The 17,836-nt window shown below is 38.8% G+C and overlaps 1 protein-coding gene across 4 annotated transcripts in view; it reads right to left on the reverse strand.

Annotated features, from left to right (window-relative positions):
- The window catches only part of TOX3 (TOX high mobility group box family member 3), a 74,040-nt gene that overhangs the window by 10,322 nt on the left and 45,882 nt on the right, over nucleotides 1-17,836 (reverse strand). Inside the window, exons 2-3 of one of the 4 annotated variants that reach the window (XM_066557331.1) lie at nucleotides 14,930-14,995; nucleotides 10,743-10,994 (exon numbers count right to left, since the gene is read on the reverse strand). In XM_066557331.1, the coding sequence (XP_066413428.1) occupies nucleotides 10,743-10,994; nucleotides 14,930-14,995 (318 nt within the window). Of the gene's footprint in view, nucleotides 1-10,742; nucleotides 10,998-14,929; nucleotides 14,996-17,836 lie in introns of all 4 variants that reach the window. The other 3 variants (XM_066557330.1, XM_066557333.1, XM_066557332.1) reach the window with 3 other exon arrangements.

Consider the following 17,836-nt stretch of genomic DNA (forward strand, 5'->3'; position numbering starts at 1 on the left):
GTGACAGGGCAAGGGGGAAGGGCTCTAAATGGAGAGCAAGGCGGTTTGGATAAGGTGTTAGGGAGCAATTCTGTAATGTGAGGGTGATGAAGCCTTGCACAGAGATGCTCAAGGCCAGGCAGGATGGGGCCCTGAGCACCTGGTCTGGTGGAAGGTCTCCTGCCCACAGCAGGAGAGTTGGAACGAGATGATCTTTAAGGTCCCTTCCAACTCAAATAATTTTTACCCTTCTATGATTCTAATTATATACCTGGATTTAAAAAACCAAAATATAATCCAAAATGTTTTCCCCTTCTCAAAACAGCTGTATGGTGACTGTGTAGGCAAAATCTCTTACACAGCTGTCACCACCCTGTTGCACACATTGTAAAGCCATTCAGCACTTGGTCCATAGAAGGCCTCATCAAAGGAACCATAAAGATGTCTGTCCATCAAACTGTCCTACTCTCAACAATTCTATTCACTTTAGACAGTCATGCCATAAAAGTCATATTTAGTCCTATTGCTAAAGGACACATCTCACAGCCTATGACAAATATACAGCTTATTTTACATTGATTTGTAAAAGAACAACTTCTCAAAACTATGTAAAATATCAATGCATCAACAGACGCTGGAAAGCAAATAATGGAGTAAGGAGATTTTAAAAAAAGAAAAGAAAAAGAAAGGAATGTGTATACTCCCATGCTTTAATTTATACAGTTTTATCAAAGGTGGTTTTCAAAGTACCATGTAGTACTAGAGTGAAAAAAAATATATTAATTAAAGATAGTTTGCTCTTCTGTTAGCAACTCATTAAGCATCCAGTACTTAGTATAGCTTGTAATAGAGTTAGTATTTATTTTGACAGATAAATGCATCCAGCCATTACATTGAGAGATGTCCTAATTTCCACTTACTTACCCTGCATTTTAAGAATCATTTCCATATAGTAATTCTATCCTGAATTCCTACCCTGATATAATTTTAATCTCTGGGAACATTCAACAAGACATTTAAAAATATAACTAGGAAATTACTTTTCAGAACATTTTTGAGCAATACCGAAGTCTTGATTAAAATCAATGTCTACAGTCTTCCATCATTTAAATATGCAATACCTCCAGTGAGACTCTGGTCAGTGAGGACTGATGAAAATGCCCCATGGGAGTGCCCACAGGAGGATGTAGGGCTGGGATCTCACCCCACACTGCATGAGATGGTTTAAGGGAATTGAGAAATCTGCCAACCAAAATAACTAAGGAATAACTAAGCAAAATCCAACATTTATGGCTATGTTCACTGTGCCCTGGTTTCAGAAGTTGACTTAAACTATTATATATTCTATTGCCTGAGGAATTCATCACTGTCAATGTAACATAAGCTGATGCAATATTTTAAAGGATGTATTTAAGTTGAAGCAAATGCACTGCAATGTAAAGAGTGAAATCCTCAGTTGTCCCTGACTGTAAATTACTCCCTTTACTTTTAGTCATGTCAGCATATCTCTAGAAGAAATCCTCAATATTCTTTTTCTCCACAAGTAAAGCATAGATAAAAGAATCCATTAATCTAAATTTTTTCAGGATTGGACTTCACTGCCAATCAAAACAAATCAAACTAACAGGATGCTTTTCTCTGTCAGAGATTAAATCCTTACTTAATAGAATACAAAACAGTTGCACTTGGTACTGCCACCACTGAAGAAGTGTCCTTCCTCTCCCCTGCACACACACCATCATCACTAATAGAGCTGTCAAACTGCAGTTATCAGGAGATCCTACAAGCAGCAGCTTCTTTTCTCTGGCAGTGAAAAAACTCCCATGTTCCACTTCATATCTCTGTAGAAAAGTAAAGTCACCTAATTTGATTCTCAAAAAAAGTGTACAAGAAACAGTACATGTCAATTTGTAAAAAAAAAAAAAAAGTTTTCATCTGGATCTAAAAGATGGGTTAGTGACAAGAGGTTCATATACATTTTATTGCCTGAAAAACATGAAGAACATGCCATTTTTTGGTCTGTGTGCCCATCCAGTCCCTCTACTCTCTTCTGCTCACACATAAACCATAGAAGAAACATGAAAAGAACTTGAGGGGCCATTGATTTATTCCTTAAAACTGAGCAACTTATTTTGGGGGTCATCAGGGGCTACTGTGGGGGTCATTCAAGATAGTTATTCTCAAAATCAAGTCACTCATTTGTGCTACCACTTCTTGCACTTACACAGACTTATTATATAACATACTTCATAATCTACTGCATATACTGCATAGATAATGGAACCTGGCAGTGCAAAGTATCAGTTTTCTTCCTGCCTACCCCAGGCCTGAAATTTTGCCCCTTTTTGGTTTGTGCATAGGCACCTGGGATGTTTCCTGCAACAATTTTCACCATCCAGAACTTGTTTAAGGCACACACTGCAAATGTCATTAATGCTTTCCTTGCACCACTGACAGGGGTGGGAGGTGCAATGTGAGACCAGCGAAGCACAAGTGAAGATCCCTGCTGTGGAAGCACACTCAGGGCTTAGGCACACACTGACACCAGGCAGGGCAGCACCACCAGAGATGTGGTTCCAAACAGGAAGGTGCCAGGGACAGGGCCTTGGGCCCAGGAACCTGCCAGAGCAACACCACTGCAGGTCCCAGGACTCACTGCCTCTGCAAGGTGGTGCTGTGGCCTCTGCTGGACCCAGTCATTGACAGCATGCTCAGCTGTGAGGCTGCACCAAAACCCTGTGTTATGTGGTGAGGAAACACACAAAGCTCACAGCAAGGCCTCAATCACACAACCACCAAACCAAGGACTTGTCTCTGAAATTCTTACAATTCTTTATTCAGATTCTTACTGGAGAGGCCCCACCACCCTACCCTGGAGTGTTTTCTCTTTGGGAACTCTGTTCTTACCCAGTTACTTTCCTGTGAGCCTGCAGATTCCTCACAGGATCCAACCCAGGCCAGAGAGGTCACACTTCTTGGTTGCCTCATTTGCTATCAAGCCCTTCTGCTCTTGCAGACCAGGACAGGCCCCCACCCACCCAGAGTGGCTGCTGCTGCTGTTTTAGCACCACCCAATTCACAACTTCTTTATAATTTAATTTTTACACCATTTTGTAGTGGCATTTTAAAACAGACTCCCCACTCTCTTCCTCCCAAGCTTCTACCATACTTTAAAGCATATTGAATCACACTCCTCTTGGACAAGGCACCCAACAGCATGATCACAATACATGTGTGACTCAGATCACAGATCTGGGCTCTGATCTGATCAGTCTCTTGGCATGAGGAGCTTCTCTCCAAATTAGCAGTACAAGCTTAGGTCTGCTGTGTGCAAACAGTGACGACACATTGCAAACAAATCCTGGATAGTTGAAATTAAGTCCCAGAACGTCAGATAAACACTGTTAGCAGTTTTGTTACAACCTCCACAACTCAGGTGCTTCAGCTCCCAAATCAAAGGCTGACTTCAAAGGTCCTTATTATGCAGTAAGGAACGTGGGTAGAGATTGTGAGGGAGCATGACAACTAACAAACATTATCAAAGGCAACAAGAATTGTGCAAGGAATTGCAGAGGGACAGACTCAGGGGTTACATGGCATTTTTATGTTTAAAAATTACTACAAGTGTTGGTAGCTATGTTCAGGAATATGTTTTCTTCATGTTTGGGGGATTTTTCTTTTCTGTAAGGTTTCTTTGTTCACTTGTTGGTTTCTAAAGTAAATCAGAAAAGTAGGTCTCATTATGTTTTGTATTACCAGACCCAGGTATGTTTTTCTTCCAGCTACCTGACAACACAGAGTAATTAAACACTCTAAAGAGACTTCACATTTCTTCAACACTTGCAAACTTGAAGCGGAAGCTGAGTATTGGGTAAGCTGTCCAGGGGGGAACACGAGTGGCAACAGCAGAGAATAGCAGGAATTTCAAAGTTTTCAAATTACCCAAGAGTGAGGGTGGCTGGACCCAACGAAGCCTTTGGCCACATACAGCACATCCAGACCAGCTGCAGCATCTGCCTCATTCAGCTGGCTTATGGAAACAGCACCTGATTTTAGAGTTTAAACTCAGGAGGCAGAAGAGCTTGCAGCCATGGCCTAGGCTTCATGCACAGCTGGTGTCCACAGCCATGTACATCTGAGTTCCTTCTGAGCTCAGTTCTTAAAAACACCAGACACTCAGCTTCTGCTCCAATTCCTAAACGCATTCCCAGTGAGCTATATCCTTTCCCCCAGATTCATTTGGCACCTCACAATATTTTCTGGAGCTGATGGATCTTGATTTAGGTACTATTATTATAAAATAGTTACAGTGTCTTTTCCCAGACTGTTCCAATGTTACTGTGCTTCTCTTCCTTCATGCAGGACTCCCTCATGACCTCAATAGGCATTAACCTACCTGTTTCAATTTTATTATTTTTTAGTTTAATGCCTTCTATTCAGTCTTTGGCAACTGCTGCCACTTTGTTTCCTATGGACAGGTCCCCCCTAGCAGTTACTATGAGTGGCCTATTTTTAAGAACAACAGAAGACATTTCCCTCTCATTAACAGGGGACCCATTCATTGGTCAATGAGAAGAGAGTATATCTCAGAAAAATGACTCTACATTATCCACACTGAGAATTACAATGTCACTGAGGATATTAAAATCTTCACACTATTGTTTAGCAGGCCAGCACCATCAGGCCAAAGCCTCAGCACGGCCCTGTGCCAGAGCCTCTGCTGCCTCCAGGGCTCCCAGCCTGTCACCCACCTGCCCCCAGGGCCCTGCTGCTGGGCACCCAGGTGCTCTGGAAGGTAACTGCAAAACACCCAGCTACCTCATCAGGTGTAGAATAAAATATTCAATTCCACACCAAACAAAAAGGAACTACTCTGAAAAGACTTGGAAGTTCATCCACAAAGTGCCCAGCCCTGAGCTGTGTCCCAGCCCAGCTGGGAGCAGCCACCAGAGCTGCCAACTGAGTCCTAAAGGTCTCAATTTCCAGAGCATCCCTCTTGTTCTGTACATGGCCAAATGTCACTGCTCAGAGCTGCCCAAGCATCCTTTAATTCAGGGTTGCTTGAGATTAATTTTTCCTGGTATCACAAATTCTGCAAAACAGCTGCCATTTCTGCTGGGAAAGGCCAATACAAGCCAGACTAACACTGCTGATTTAAAGCCCGAGCTCAGCAACTCAGCACAGAAATCCAAGAAAAAATAGATGAGAACCTCTTTTTCTAGTAAGAGTAATTGCTACTTCTATAAACTAATACCCAGAAACTTGTGAAATTTGTTGTACATTTTGCATCACAGATGACAATAAACACATCCATAACAATAACAAGGGCTTGTTTTAATAAACCATTCCAGGCGTTAAACACATTAATGACCCATGAAATAACTGTTTCATCTGCAACACATTAAACAATGTTGTTATAACATTTTATTAATTGAAAACCTACTCCATTCTCTCCAGATAGGAGATTACTGACTGGGTATTAAAAGAGAGATGTAGAAATAAGTTTCTTTGTAAAGGAAAATAAAACCTATAAATGAGAGGCACCCAGTCAGGTCAGTAGTGAAATAACTATCTTTTGCCAATTTCAAAGCAACATTTTTAGCTTTTAGTTTTCCAATCTTATGTTAATCTATTCACTTAAAGTTCATTAGTAATTTGGGAATTTAAACTACTAAAAAAGATTTTGAGCTGTAAGTAGACACCACTGTTCTGAAACATTAATAATATTTCTATTGTATGCAGCCTTCAATAAGCTCAAATTAGCACCTCATTTCTTTAAAGCCACATTCTTGAGATGTTTATTTTAAAAGTCTCTTCTTCAAATAAAAGCAATAGTCAAAATTGTGTCTTTGATTTGAGCACAGTGCTACTCCTAAGGAGTAATATAATTAAAGATGAGCATATTCCACTACGAATTAGCCTTATCTGTGCAGAATCCTGACTGCACTGGCAGCACTGCAACAATTATAAAATATAAACAGGCTCAAATCTTCATCAAATAGGAAACACATTTTCTCTAACAGCATAAGTAATGTAGTGAGCAATATATATAAAACTATCAGTCTGTTTTTCCCACAATTGTACGTTTTTGAATAAAAGAAAAAATCAGACTGAAAAAAGACAATTATTTTACTGTCTGTTTCTTAGATATCAGAAAGAGAATTTTGAAATTCATCAAAGCTAACCTTCTGTTATGTACAACAGGCTAAGCTGAAAAGAATGTTAACAAGTTCAATTTTCATTCAATCAGCACTACTGCTCTCTGAAATGTTTCATTGCAGGAAAGAAATAAAAATAATCTATATGGTAATTATGAGGATGAATCCCCCAGTAACTTTCAGCTACATGAAAGGTCAGTTCTATTCAAGATATTTTATCAGTCCCCTGCACATACTCCTGTCCTGTCATTTTAAATCTGAACAGCATTTTATTTTCCCATTTACAGCTACCTGCAGAATTAAGTACTTAAGCCAAATAAGAAAAAAAAAAAAAAAAAAAAAAAAAGAAATGTTGAATGCTGGCAAAGGCTATAATAGCATGGAGATAAATCGTTCAGCTGCTCTCTCTCAAGCCTCTGGGGCTGCAGATTTTTCTTCTCCTGGTGCACTGTGGGTATTCAAAACTTGTTCAACATGATTTCATTTCATTTCAGGCACTGCCTGAGAAAACTAAATTACAGAATCAATCATACAGAAGGTCAGAGTGAGACTTCATTACAAGTATTGCATGCTTGCATGAATATCTTTCATTTATGACTGACCCAATATGTCACAATAGCTGTCTAGTAAAAATAATCCACTTTCTGAAATTGATGTACTACTGATGTCAATGCTACTCAGCAGGCTGGGCAGATTAGAGAGAGGTGTTAAAAAAAGGAACCCTCAGGAGCAAAACTTGTAGTTTTATAGAATTGCCACAGTTTGCAGATTAAAATAATTTTTTATGGGCAGCTCAACAGAAAACAGAGCAATAATATAAAATATTGGGGGTTGATTTTTAATCAGGCTATTGCTGTTGATTTCTGCTTATTTATATTCAAGTATTTATAGGGATAATATTTGCATCATGTAAATCCGGCATTCTTTGAAGTCAAATGTACATCAACACTCCATTTTTCAGTAACTCCTTTTTGAACATCAGAATTTTATTTGCATGTTATTAAAATATTAAAATTAATCAAACTGCCTCCGTTTTATCTCCTCTTTTTGTTGCTGTTGACTGTTTTTAAATGGTAAAAAATGCTGTAAAGATAAATGTGTTGTGTTTGTTGCCAGTAATAATGAAGTTAATCAGCATTGTGATAAATTGTCACTCTTTCCATAGTACATATATCATAATAGCATAAACAATGGTTAACTCACCAATACAATCTTTAGTAATTGCTAGGTCACAATTATGCTGAGAATAAATATATAGATATCTTTCTTCCATCATGAATACTATTTTCAATATAATAGTACATAAAGAATATGTTGAACCTTTTTTCTTTCCCTTTTCTGTTTTCCAAATGTGTGTCTTCCTGTGAGTAATATGTGAGATACTTGCAGAAGCATAATGTGGTACCTAGCCAACTCCATACCCTGAGGGAGACATAGGAAAACCTTGACATAACCTATTTTTAACCATGCCTCTGGCAATTCTGCATTCAAGTTTATAGGTGAACATGTCAGGTAGTACATAGAAAAAAGCCAAAGACACACAGTATTAATCATAATTCTGTCCAAGCCCATTTTATTTTTTCAACATTTGTGATTTAAAATCTCATGACATTTCTCAAGGTGAAATTCTTCTAGCAGGCTTTGCAACAGGGTAGGACTACATTTACCTAAATTAAATATTGCTTACAGTAAAGCCCTCTAATGCTTCACGAGATAAGCAATAAACTCAATGCAGTTAATATTAAAATTATTTAAGTTTGTATTCAGCCCAAGAAGCTTTAGTGATTAGCAGTACACCATTAATACAGCGTTTAAATAAGACTGTCCCAGTATCACTGGATAAGAACATTGTTCTGTAAGTGTGTACGAACATCATAATTATTTTACAACCCCATCTTTAGTTCTTTCAGATATAGTAAATTCAATTGACCATGAAATGAAATTTCATAGTCAAAATGCCTCCTTTACATTTTTTTATTGCTGCAATAAAGTTTTTATAGCTCCAAGGCAAGGTAATTCATGAAATGTCTAATTTAAGGATGAATTCTAATAGTATTAATAAATATTTACCAGTTTAATAAAGTGCACATTTTCTACATAAAATATGATATAATGTTTTCATTTTTTTATTTTTGAAATACAGATTAACTGCTGGAAAATTTGACTGCTGAAGAGAGCTATGTGAGTTCAGGGGAAAGCTATGTAAGGACCCTCTGTTAATATTTTTAAACTTCCCAAAGCTACCTAGCATTTATGAGCAGAAGAGAAAAAGTCTGCTGAGTAGAATACAATGGCAGGGGCCACTCCATCTCACAGCATGAAACAAATCAAGCAGTTGTGGGGACTGTCTGACATACAAACCTCCCTATGTGGCTCCTCCATATCAAATCACACAATTCCTCATCAATTCTCTGCCACAAAACTGTAGCACACAAGTTTCCAAGTCCATAGCTTTGAACTGGAAATCACCCTAAAAAATGCCACTGGAAAGCTGGGGTAAGAAGGCAGGAGCTTCTCTACCTCTTTTCACTGACCTGTATGGGAACCTGTATGTATTTGTTCCCATATGCAGCCAATGGAAACTGTGCCATTAATTTCTACATTGCACAGTCGAGGGAAAAGGCAAAGATGTGAAGCCTCCCATTCAGCACCAGAAGAGCTGAGCAAAGAAATACATAATCTATAGGGCTCTTCTGGTTGGAAGTGTCAAGTTGACGGCATTTACTCATGGAAGAATCACATTCAGTGAAAGGTTGCAAAATTAAAGGGCAAAACTGGGCCAGGTTACAAACCACTCGATAACATTGAGGGGATACTGGGACACAGAACACCAACCCAGCCCACAACATTTTCTGACCAAGTTTCATTGTATTCAGTGCACACATACTCCATTACTTTTGTTTCCAGGCACAACATTCCTAACTCTCAGGTTTTATTAATCTGATCTTCCTTCAGAAGTTACCCAACATGTACAGTGCAAAATGAGATCTAAAACAAATACCACATCCTTCAAGGCCTGTTTTAGGCAGTGCCTGTTTTGGACCCACAGAATGACTGAATTCTGTATCTCCTAAGTAATGAGCAGCTTGTGCTTCACTCTGCATTAGTGCTAGCTACTCTTCATGACCTCCACAGAAATATTGAAATTTGCAATGAAGTCAGCAGCCTGTAGAATTACAGAGAAATATTTACTGCCTGTTGGTTTGTAAATCTTTAATTAATTTTCACTTGCCAGAATAATAAAAAAAGAAATCACAACATAACAACACAACCTTTATTACAGTCCAGCAGTAAATATGTATTTTCACTATGCCAAGTTCAGCAAAAGGTCCTATATAAAAGAGCTAATAAAAAAAAAATACGGTTGATGTAAAATATCTTTTCAAGCTAAACATTCACTCGTTCTTCAATATGCAACACAGAAACTAATTCCAATTGTAAGCACTGAGTTTAAAATGCTGAGAAGGATAAACTGGCTCACAGCTGTGTCTCATGGCTGGCAGTGTGGATGTTACTGCACAAAGCTCTCAGAAACCCACCCTGGGAGATCCCCTGGGCCCACAGGGAAACACTGCAACAAGGTGGGAACTGCCCCATGCACCTCCCCTGGAGACTGCAGCCCTGCAGTGGGTATAGGTTCTGGAGGAAACTCCACACGGCCCTGCTTGTTCTAATTAACTCTGGAATTAGCCTCACAGTCCCCATCACTCAGCTCTTGCACACCCAGTTCATGCCTCCCCGCTCTTGAGGGCTCAGACACAGCCCATGAAGAGAAGACCACCCTGCCTCAGCCTCTATGGCCAGCAAGAGCACTGGACACAACAAAGCCTTTTAGGGCCCTATATTTCTGAGTATTGTCAAGGAAATACATCCCTGTCACTTCTATTACGAGTGTAAAAAAATTAATTCCCTTTTATAAAGATTTAGCCCATGGAATATACAGGATACAGGGAAACACACTGCTTTTTTCCTGCTGCCATCCTGTGTCTGGCTCTCCTTCTGAACTACTCTCAATACTGCACTCTCAAAATATCCTGAAGGATGTCAGATGTGGGTCCTACACTTCAAATACAGACAAGCAATTAATTCTAAATGTTGTAGTTCACCCTGGCCAACACTATGGTCTTTCAATTCTTGATGCCAGTGCCAACTGTATAACACATTTTTGAACTTTAGGAGCACTTGGGATGCACACGATGCCAATGGATATGGGCTTCCAAGTCCATTCCAAAAATGAAAATTCCGTGTTTGTAAAGCCTGACCGCTTCTTCATGAGAGATCTGCTCACAAACAGTATAGCATAGCATTGTACATTAACAAACATGTTTATGTTGCTGAAACCACCAGTATTTAACCCTTAACCATTTGGCAACTGCCTTAGGGAGCTGAGAAATAGCCAATCATTGTTTGCTGCATAACAACACATGTGTCATCATTCATCCAGAACACGCCTGTAACATGACACAGAACACTGGCAAAACCTTGGCCAGGCACCCAAGAAAACACACAGATCTTCTGAGGGGTCGATGAAAACTGAGAGATGGCCCAGATCTACATGTGACAGACATCATTAGGCAATGGGAACACACAAAGAACCAGACCTACCATATGCAATCCATTGCTGTGGATGACCCCGTCCTGCTCCACGAGATTCCGGGATATTGTGATAGAGGGAAGATCCAAGCTCTGCGGGGGAAACTGAGGCGTAAATTCATTTCCTTGTGCAGGCAGCTGGTCACCAAGGCCCTGAAAGGGGAGCAGTATATCTGCCATGCCCAGTGAGGGATCTGACTCGGGCGGGGGGGTAATGGGTGGGATTTCAAACTCCTCGTCCCCAAGGCTCGGCGTATGGAACGTCTGCTGGAAAAGGACAGGACAAGGCAAACAGGGTTAGGGCACACAGGGCTCAGCAATCACCTCCACACCTGAAGTCCAAATCTTAGTTCTTTTTCAAAAGAAAATTCTATAATAACCAATAAAATTTTAAAGTTTCATATGCTGAATGGGTCTGCGGATCATTCTGATTAAAGATTTAAGTCTCATTATCATATGGCTTAAGTGGAGTATCAGTATTAACAGTTTTTTAATGTGTACTTAATTAGCAACATCTGTCTGTTGTTAGTCCGAATATCAGCTACATTGGATTTGGCTGAATAACAAACTGCCCCTTTATTGATATGTTAGTAAAATAGCACAAACAGCTTACATTACTCTCACGCTTCATAAAACACCGACAATTTCGTAGCACACACACAACAGGAATTCAGCACTGCCCATTTCACATCTTTTGTTTGCTTTTATCCACTAACAAACATGAAATATGACCATTCTTTACTTCTTTTCCATTCCCAAAATACAGTGAAGCCTTTTAAACACAGGTTGCAATTTGGAGGAGAGATGTATGAAAGCGTGAGGGTGATTACAGCAGCTTCCAGTGCCTTCTGAAGCAAGCCAGCTTTGTTTGAACAGTAGGTTTGTTATAACTAAACACCTGTTAAGATGCCTTGAGCAAAACATTTACTGCCAGTTATCTTCAGGGTTTGTGCATGTTTGTTCGTGTGCATGTGTCTGTCAAAGATAATCTTTATTCAGAGTCTGTATCTGGCTTCAACGTTGCTGACTTTTATTTGGGAAACAAATGAGCTACGCTTATTCAAATTTTTTGAGAGTTAAATGAACTTTCATGTATTATTTCAGGTCCACTGGTACTTAATAATAGAAATGCAGTGCTTGAAATTAGGCCATTTTAAATGTACCCAAATCAGGACTGCCTTGATCAAATTGGGCAGTTGGCAGTCCTAAAATAGGCACTCTTGTCTTGTTCTGGACATGCAAGGCTGCTCTGGGATTTGTTTGTTTGCATTAGTTCAAGATTCAGGTTGGGGTGGAAGGGAGAATTGTTTTATGTATTAATTACATTGTTTGAAAGAGTGACTTAATGTCAGTTAATTTAAAAATGATAAGTTCAGTGAAAGATCTCATTAACTGCTGCAAATTGTCATCCTTCAAACTGTTAATGATGATATAAATTAATAACCGTTTGAGAGAAGACGGAAACTGAAACACAAGGAAAACCTTTGCTTGCATATAGAACCTGTCAGCTGTCATTATTGGTCTCACACCAGAAATGATGGGGTCCCAGATTGCTGCAGTCTGCAGCACCATCAGAGTCTGCTGAGACTGTGCCCATCTCCTCCAACTGCAAGGCTGTAACTCAATTCTGGATGGGAAGGCTGGGCCTGGGTTAGGGAGATGTTTGACTTCCCCACTGCTGTATTACAAAAGGTGTGAATTTTTCTTCTCAAGGACCCCGTGGTTCACAAACACAAAGGATGGATTGGCCAGGAGAAGTGGTTGGCTAATGAACATAACCCTATGGCTGCATTTGCAGTTATTTTGGCACTAATGTGGTCTAGTAACAGATGCAACTGTAATTTGTGACTCATTTGCTACCCCATTACTGCTTAATGAAATCTAACATATCACATTAACAATACGGATAAACACTCATTCTTGATATGTGGCATTTGGCTGTTTTCATTACCACTGTAATTAACACTTGAAATATTATTTCAATAAATATTTAAGGTGCTTTAAAATGAGTCGTAGTAATCATGACATAGAGACAGAAAACATAAAGCAAATGTGTGGCTTCTAAGCCTGAATGTGCTCTAAGATTACACTCTTAAGGCATTATTTACAGAAATAAAATGGGATTCTAGCTCAGCAGTGCTCAGGCCCAAAATAATACTGAGAAAGCTACATTCATGTTAATGCAAAACCACTATAATTAAATACATTGTAATGCAGTAATTGCAAAGTAAGGTTCACGCTTTAATACGAACAGTAACACTTAATCATATTTTTATTCCTTGTTCAAGCAAAAGGGTTCAGTGAAATCAGTATTATTATGGTACATTTGAACCTCTTGTTACTTGACATATTTATGAGATATTAGTTATTATAAGAACTGGATCTTTTTTTCCCATCTAACAGAATAATTCCAGGACAGCTGCAGAAATATATAACACAGCTAGATAATAATACATTCATTTACTTAGAAAGGTAGCATTCATCTTAATACTTATAGCTTAATACTTATAGCTACATGTGGGAGAGTAAATTGATGAATACCTTAACATTTTTAAATCTGAATTTAATTCTGAGTGTGTTACTTATCCAAATATGTATGTATCTTAAAAAAAAAAAAACAAGCAAAAAAACCCACAAACATATAACAGACATAAGATTGAGAATAAAATAGATGTAATCTAAGAAGAAAGCAAGCCCCTTAGTGAAGTAGCCTTAAATCCAAATCACTGGGCTATTCAGTCTGTAAAAAGAGCCTGAATAGTATGCAATTTGGGACTGCAGAAAGGTGGTGTTATGACCAAAAGATGGTATAACATTTGTGAGATTTATCTTACCAATCACATTTTTGGAAGTTATTAACTTTTCAAATATTTATATCTTACACATATATTAAAAAAAAAAAGAAACAAAAAACCTGTGTGCATGGTTAAATGCCATCTGTACTGAAATGTTCAAAACATTTGTTCCTTTTGATAAAAATGCAAATCTGGAGAACTGTTGTATCAACATATAACAGCCAATGTCTGACACGGTGAATTATCACAGCTGGAATTAAATTGTCTCTGAACAGCTGCTGGCAGCAGAGCTTTCATCAATGTTTGATTCAAATGTAGGAAAGAAATTCTACAGAAAGAAACATCATGTTGTCATTACAGATGGGGTTTGTGTTCATTATCACAAATAACACTGGAGCTAGTGCCAAATAATATTCCCTTATCTAAGCAGTCTTGCTGGGTAAAAAGAAATGGTGACCATTGTATAATGATTCATAAAATCCTACCCTTAATTCTAACCTTCATATTTATTGTTACACCTTTCTGCTTATTTTCTCTGAGGTCACTGTTTTAGAAGGGCACAGAAGTACCTGTGACGGAGCCCCACTTACAGCACAAAAATCAGGGCTGCCTGGTTTTCTACCCTTTCCTCATGTTGGGAAGATCATTTATGACACACACCCTCTAAACACTTCTTGTTCTGCATATTGCTGTGCACATACCAGACAGTGCACAGAGTAAGAGCTTGGGTTTCAAGGATGAGCAAATGCAGTTTCTGTCTGGTCTTGGGGTCAGGATTAGTATGGTAATTGTCTTTTAACTGGTTATAAGGTAGCCCCACCTAGCAGATACATGGAGCCTGGAGTTCCCACACTTTCTCCTGTTTCGATTCTCAAAGGCAGTGATCAAATACATCATCTCCACAACCCAGCCAGCCTCCACCAGCCCAGCCTCTGGGTTTGTTCTGGACCCTGGATTCAAAAGATTCCTTGATGTAGCACATACACTTGAGGCAACAGGGCTGGCTTTGGTTTTCTATCTCATATGAGTATTGAAAACCCAAATTAAACCATTTGTATCTATAACAAAAATTAGAACATTAGCTAGTAATGACTATTACTAACCTTGCTTTCACAGTGTACACCTACTGTGCCTTTTATTTGTTTCCTTCTGTTCATAATTTTTTTCCATACATAAAGCAGATTTATTTCTATTGACATGCTATGTAAGTAACAGCCTTATGGACAGCTAAATTGACTAGTAATGGAGAGCTGTCAGGTTATTTTCTTTCTCATTAAAGTCTTTATTTTGTGCTCCATAAAACACACAGAAATTCGGCACTTCACTCTTCATCCATTCAAAGTCTGTTAAATTATCACCGCAAACAGCAGAATATGAGCATAGATAAAAAATAAAAACATCTACCTCATTTGCAGCAAGAAATGCATTATTTGCCTCTGCCATGTTCATGTAGTTGTTATTGTTTCCAAACTGAAAGAAAAATAAATATTTGGATTTAATGTATGCCACGATAAACTTTTCTTTACCCCATCACTGGCATAGAAAAGGTTGGGAGAAGAAAACAAAAACAACAAAACCGAAACAACAAACAGATAAAAAGTATTTGCAGATATTCTTTGAAGTCAGAACTCAATTGGATTCAACATTATTATTATTATTATTATTATTATTATTATTATTATTATTATTATACATACTCTGCATCCCCCAATCTTTACAAGGAAGATATTCATGTGTATCTCTCCAATTTTTTTTTGCCCATGCAGCAAAGTCAGCCCAGAGACCTAAAGGTGGCTTTGGAGACTAAGAATCTGTTAGGAAGAGGCCCCCAGGAAAGACATTTCTACTCTACTAAATGTTTTTTGATGCACATTTTAACATTTCTGCCAGTGATCCTGACCTAGAGGAGTGCAGCTGCAGCCAGAAGTAGCTGCTGTATTCCTACTCCAAGCAGACCTTGCTCCCAAGAGCTGAAGGCCAGTAAGGGGAAGAATGAGAATCTACAATGCTGTTCCTGAAGTCCCATTCTTTCCACAAAATTGAAAAGCCAAACAATCCCCCTTTGTTTATCTTTCACTCCAGTGGAACTCCCACTCTCCCAGTGAACATTAACACCAGAACATTTTGCAAATCAGAGGAACTCTGACATTGAGACCCCGAGATGTGGCCAGTGCCCCTTGTTCCCACTGAGGAGCAGCTCTCATTCCACATGCCAGTGATCACAAGGGATTTCTTTCAATGCCAGTCACCTCCTCCAAGCTCTCCAGTATGAACATTGGTTGAGGAAGATAGGTACTTTTACTTCTACAGACTGAACACAGACAAGAAAGAGAATTATCAGCATAATACCATGCCTTATGCCCTTGAACAGCACTTCCAAAGGCATGTAGGCTGGTAACCAGCCCTGCACATGTTCCCAGAGCAGGGAGGCATCCAGAGTCTTTCCTTCAAGGAACAGACACCAGGGATGTCAGGCACCTACAGTAAAACAGGGATTTCACATGTACACCTTGCTCCTTCCAGGCACAGAGCAAGGCAGAGTGATAAGGGAAGGAAAAGCCCCCATACTGTCCCTGCCACATCACTGCTGCTGAAGCCACACTGAGAATTCCTCCCCTAACTCCCATTTTCCCAACTCCCAGTTGGATAAAACAAATATTTTCAGGAAGGCTTTGTTTTATCTTATCTTGTCAGATCTTGGTGGACCTGCACCCCCTCCTCAGCCCCACAACAGCAAACACTCCCAACAGCAGCACAAGCTCTGCAACCAGTGTGTGGGGATGGGGGACCATGCACTTGCACAGCTTGCTCTTTGCAAGCAAGAAGCTCTGGTGTGCTTTCAGAGCGACTGAACCTGTCCTGAAAGGAAAACCACTTTGCTTCAGCTCAATTTGCTACAGCTGCACTCGGTGCCTGACTGCTTTTAGCAGTGAAATGTTTCAGAATCTCCAGTTTCTCACTGGAAGGACAAGTGATCCTTTCAAGAAAGGCTCTTTCTGTGAAAATTCAAACATTCACTCCTGGCAATAAGACAAAGTTAAAAGGAGATTAAAAAAAAAAAAAAAAAAGGGGGAAAAAACAAAAGAATTGGAGCCTTGTGCACCTGATGAATTGTCAGATTGACTAAACAGGACATCAACTAAATTAGAAGACACTCATAAGGAGGGAAGGAATACAAAATGAGATCCCTCATTCTCAAGTAACAAATTCCATTTGTGTATTTATCATTCTGAATCTTTCAACCTATAACACATGTTAAGCAACAGAGGCCTTAGCACAATATGTAGGCTGCCTCATAGCTATTAAAACTCTGTTATCCCCAGCTATGCAGATACTCAAATAATGTCATCCATTTTTTAAAAGCCCAGATGTCACCCATGTTTGGAGATTAAAAAATTCAAGTAAAATTGCACATTCAAATGACTGTTTTGGCACATAGGGATGTGTGTGTGGATTTGTTGCACAAAGACACTTCTTCAGCTCAACAGTGCGATCGACAGGATAGAATTTTTCATGTCACTTCGTGGCAAACTAAGAATGATTTACATGAAAAACTCAAATGGCTCAAATAGAGCTGTTCTTTCTACAGTAACAAAAAAAAAAAAAAGAAAGAAAGAAAGAAAAAAGAAATCAAGTTTTCAAATGATACCTAATGGCAAAGGTTTTGAATTGTTAGGCAAGCATTACTCTAACACTGGATGAATAAGTGAGGACAAACCCTACCCTATTTTAATGACCTTAGCATCCTAAGGGCTCCAGTGCCCCAAAACAGAAAAGTGGCTGATTTTTTCCTTGAAGAGTAAAATTCTACATTGTTTTGATGGACATATATTGCTCACAGCACAGCTACTGCTTTCTGATTGCCAGGGTGGTTTTCTTCTCTTTTGTTTTATTAAAGTAAAACAAAGGGGAGAGTGACAATTTAATTTTCCATTTTATTAAGACTGTGGAAGCAAATGATGTAACAAAAAATGTCAAAGCTAAAAGTTACAGGTACATATCCTTCAAGTCATTCTGTTCTTAGGCTATAATATTTAAGACCCCATTGTGTATGACTCAGGCAATGATGTCAGAAACTGGAATATTTCAGCTTTTGTTAGTATGGATCACAACTAATATTCTTCACATTTGTTCTTTGTCTCTGAACTAGAAATCCAGTGAAGGCACATAACAATTATCAGTGAGTATTTCTAAGATTAAACTTCCATATTATCTAATGGTACCTATAACAACAAAAGAAAATAAAATGGTTATTATCTTAAGGACCTAAACAATTCAAAAAACAAATTAAGCTTAGAGTGAAATAAGAAC

Source organism: Molothrus aeneus, chromosome 11, assembly GCF_037042795.1.
Source record: "Molothrus aeneus isolate 106 chromosome 11, BPBGC_Maene_1.0, whole genome shotgun sequence".
Classification (NCBI taxonomy): domain Eukaryota; kingdom Metazoa; phylum Chordata; class Aves; order Passeriformes; family Icteridae; genus Molothrus; species Molothrus aeneus.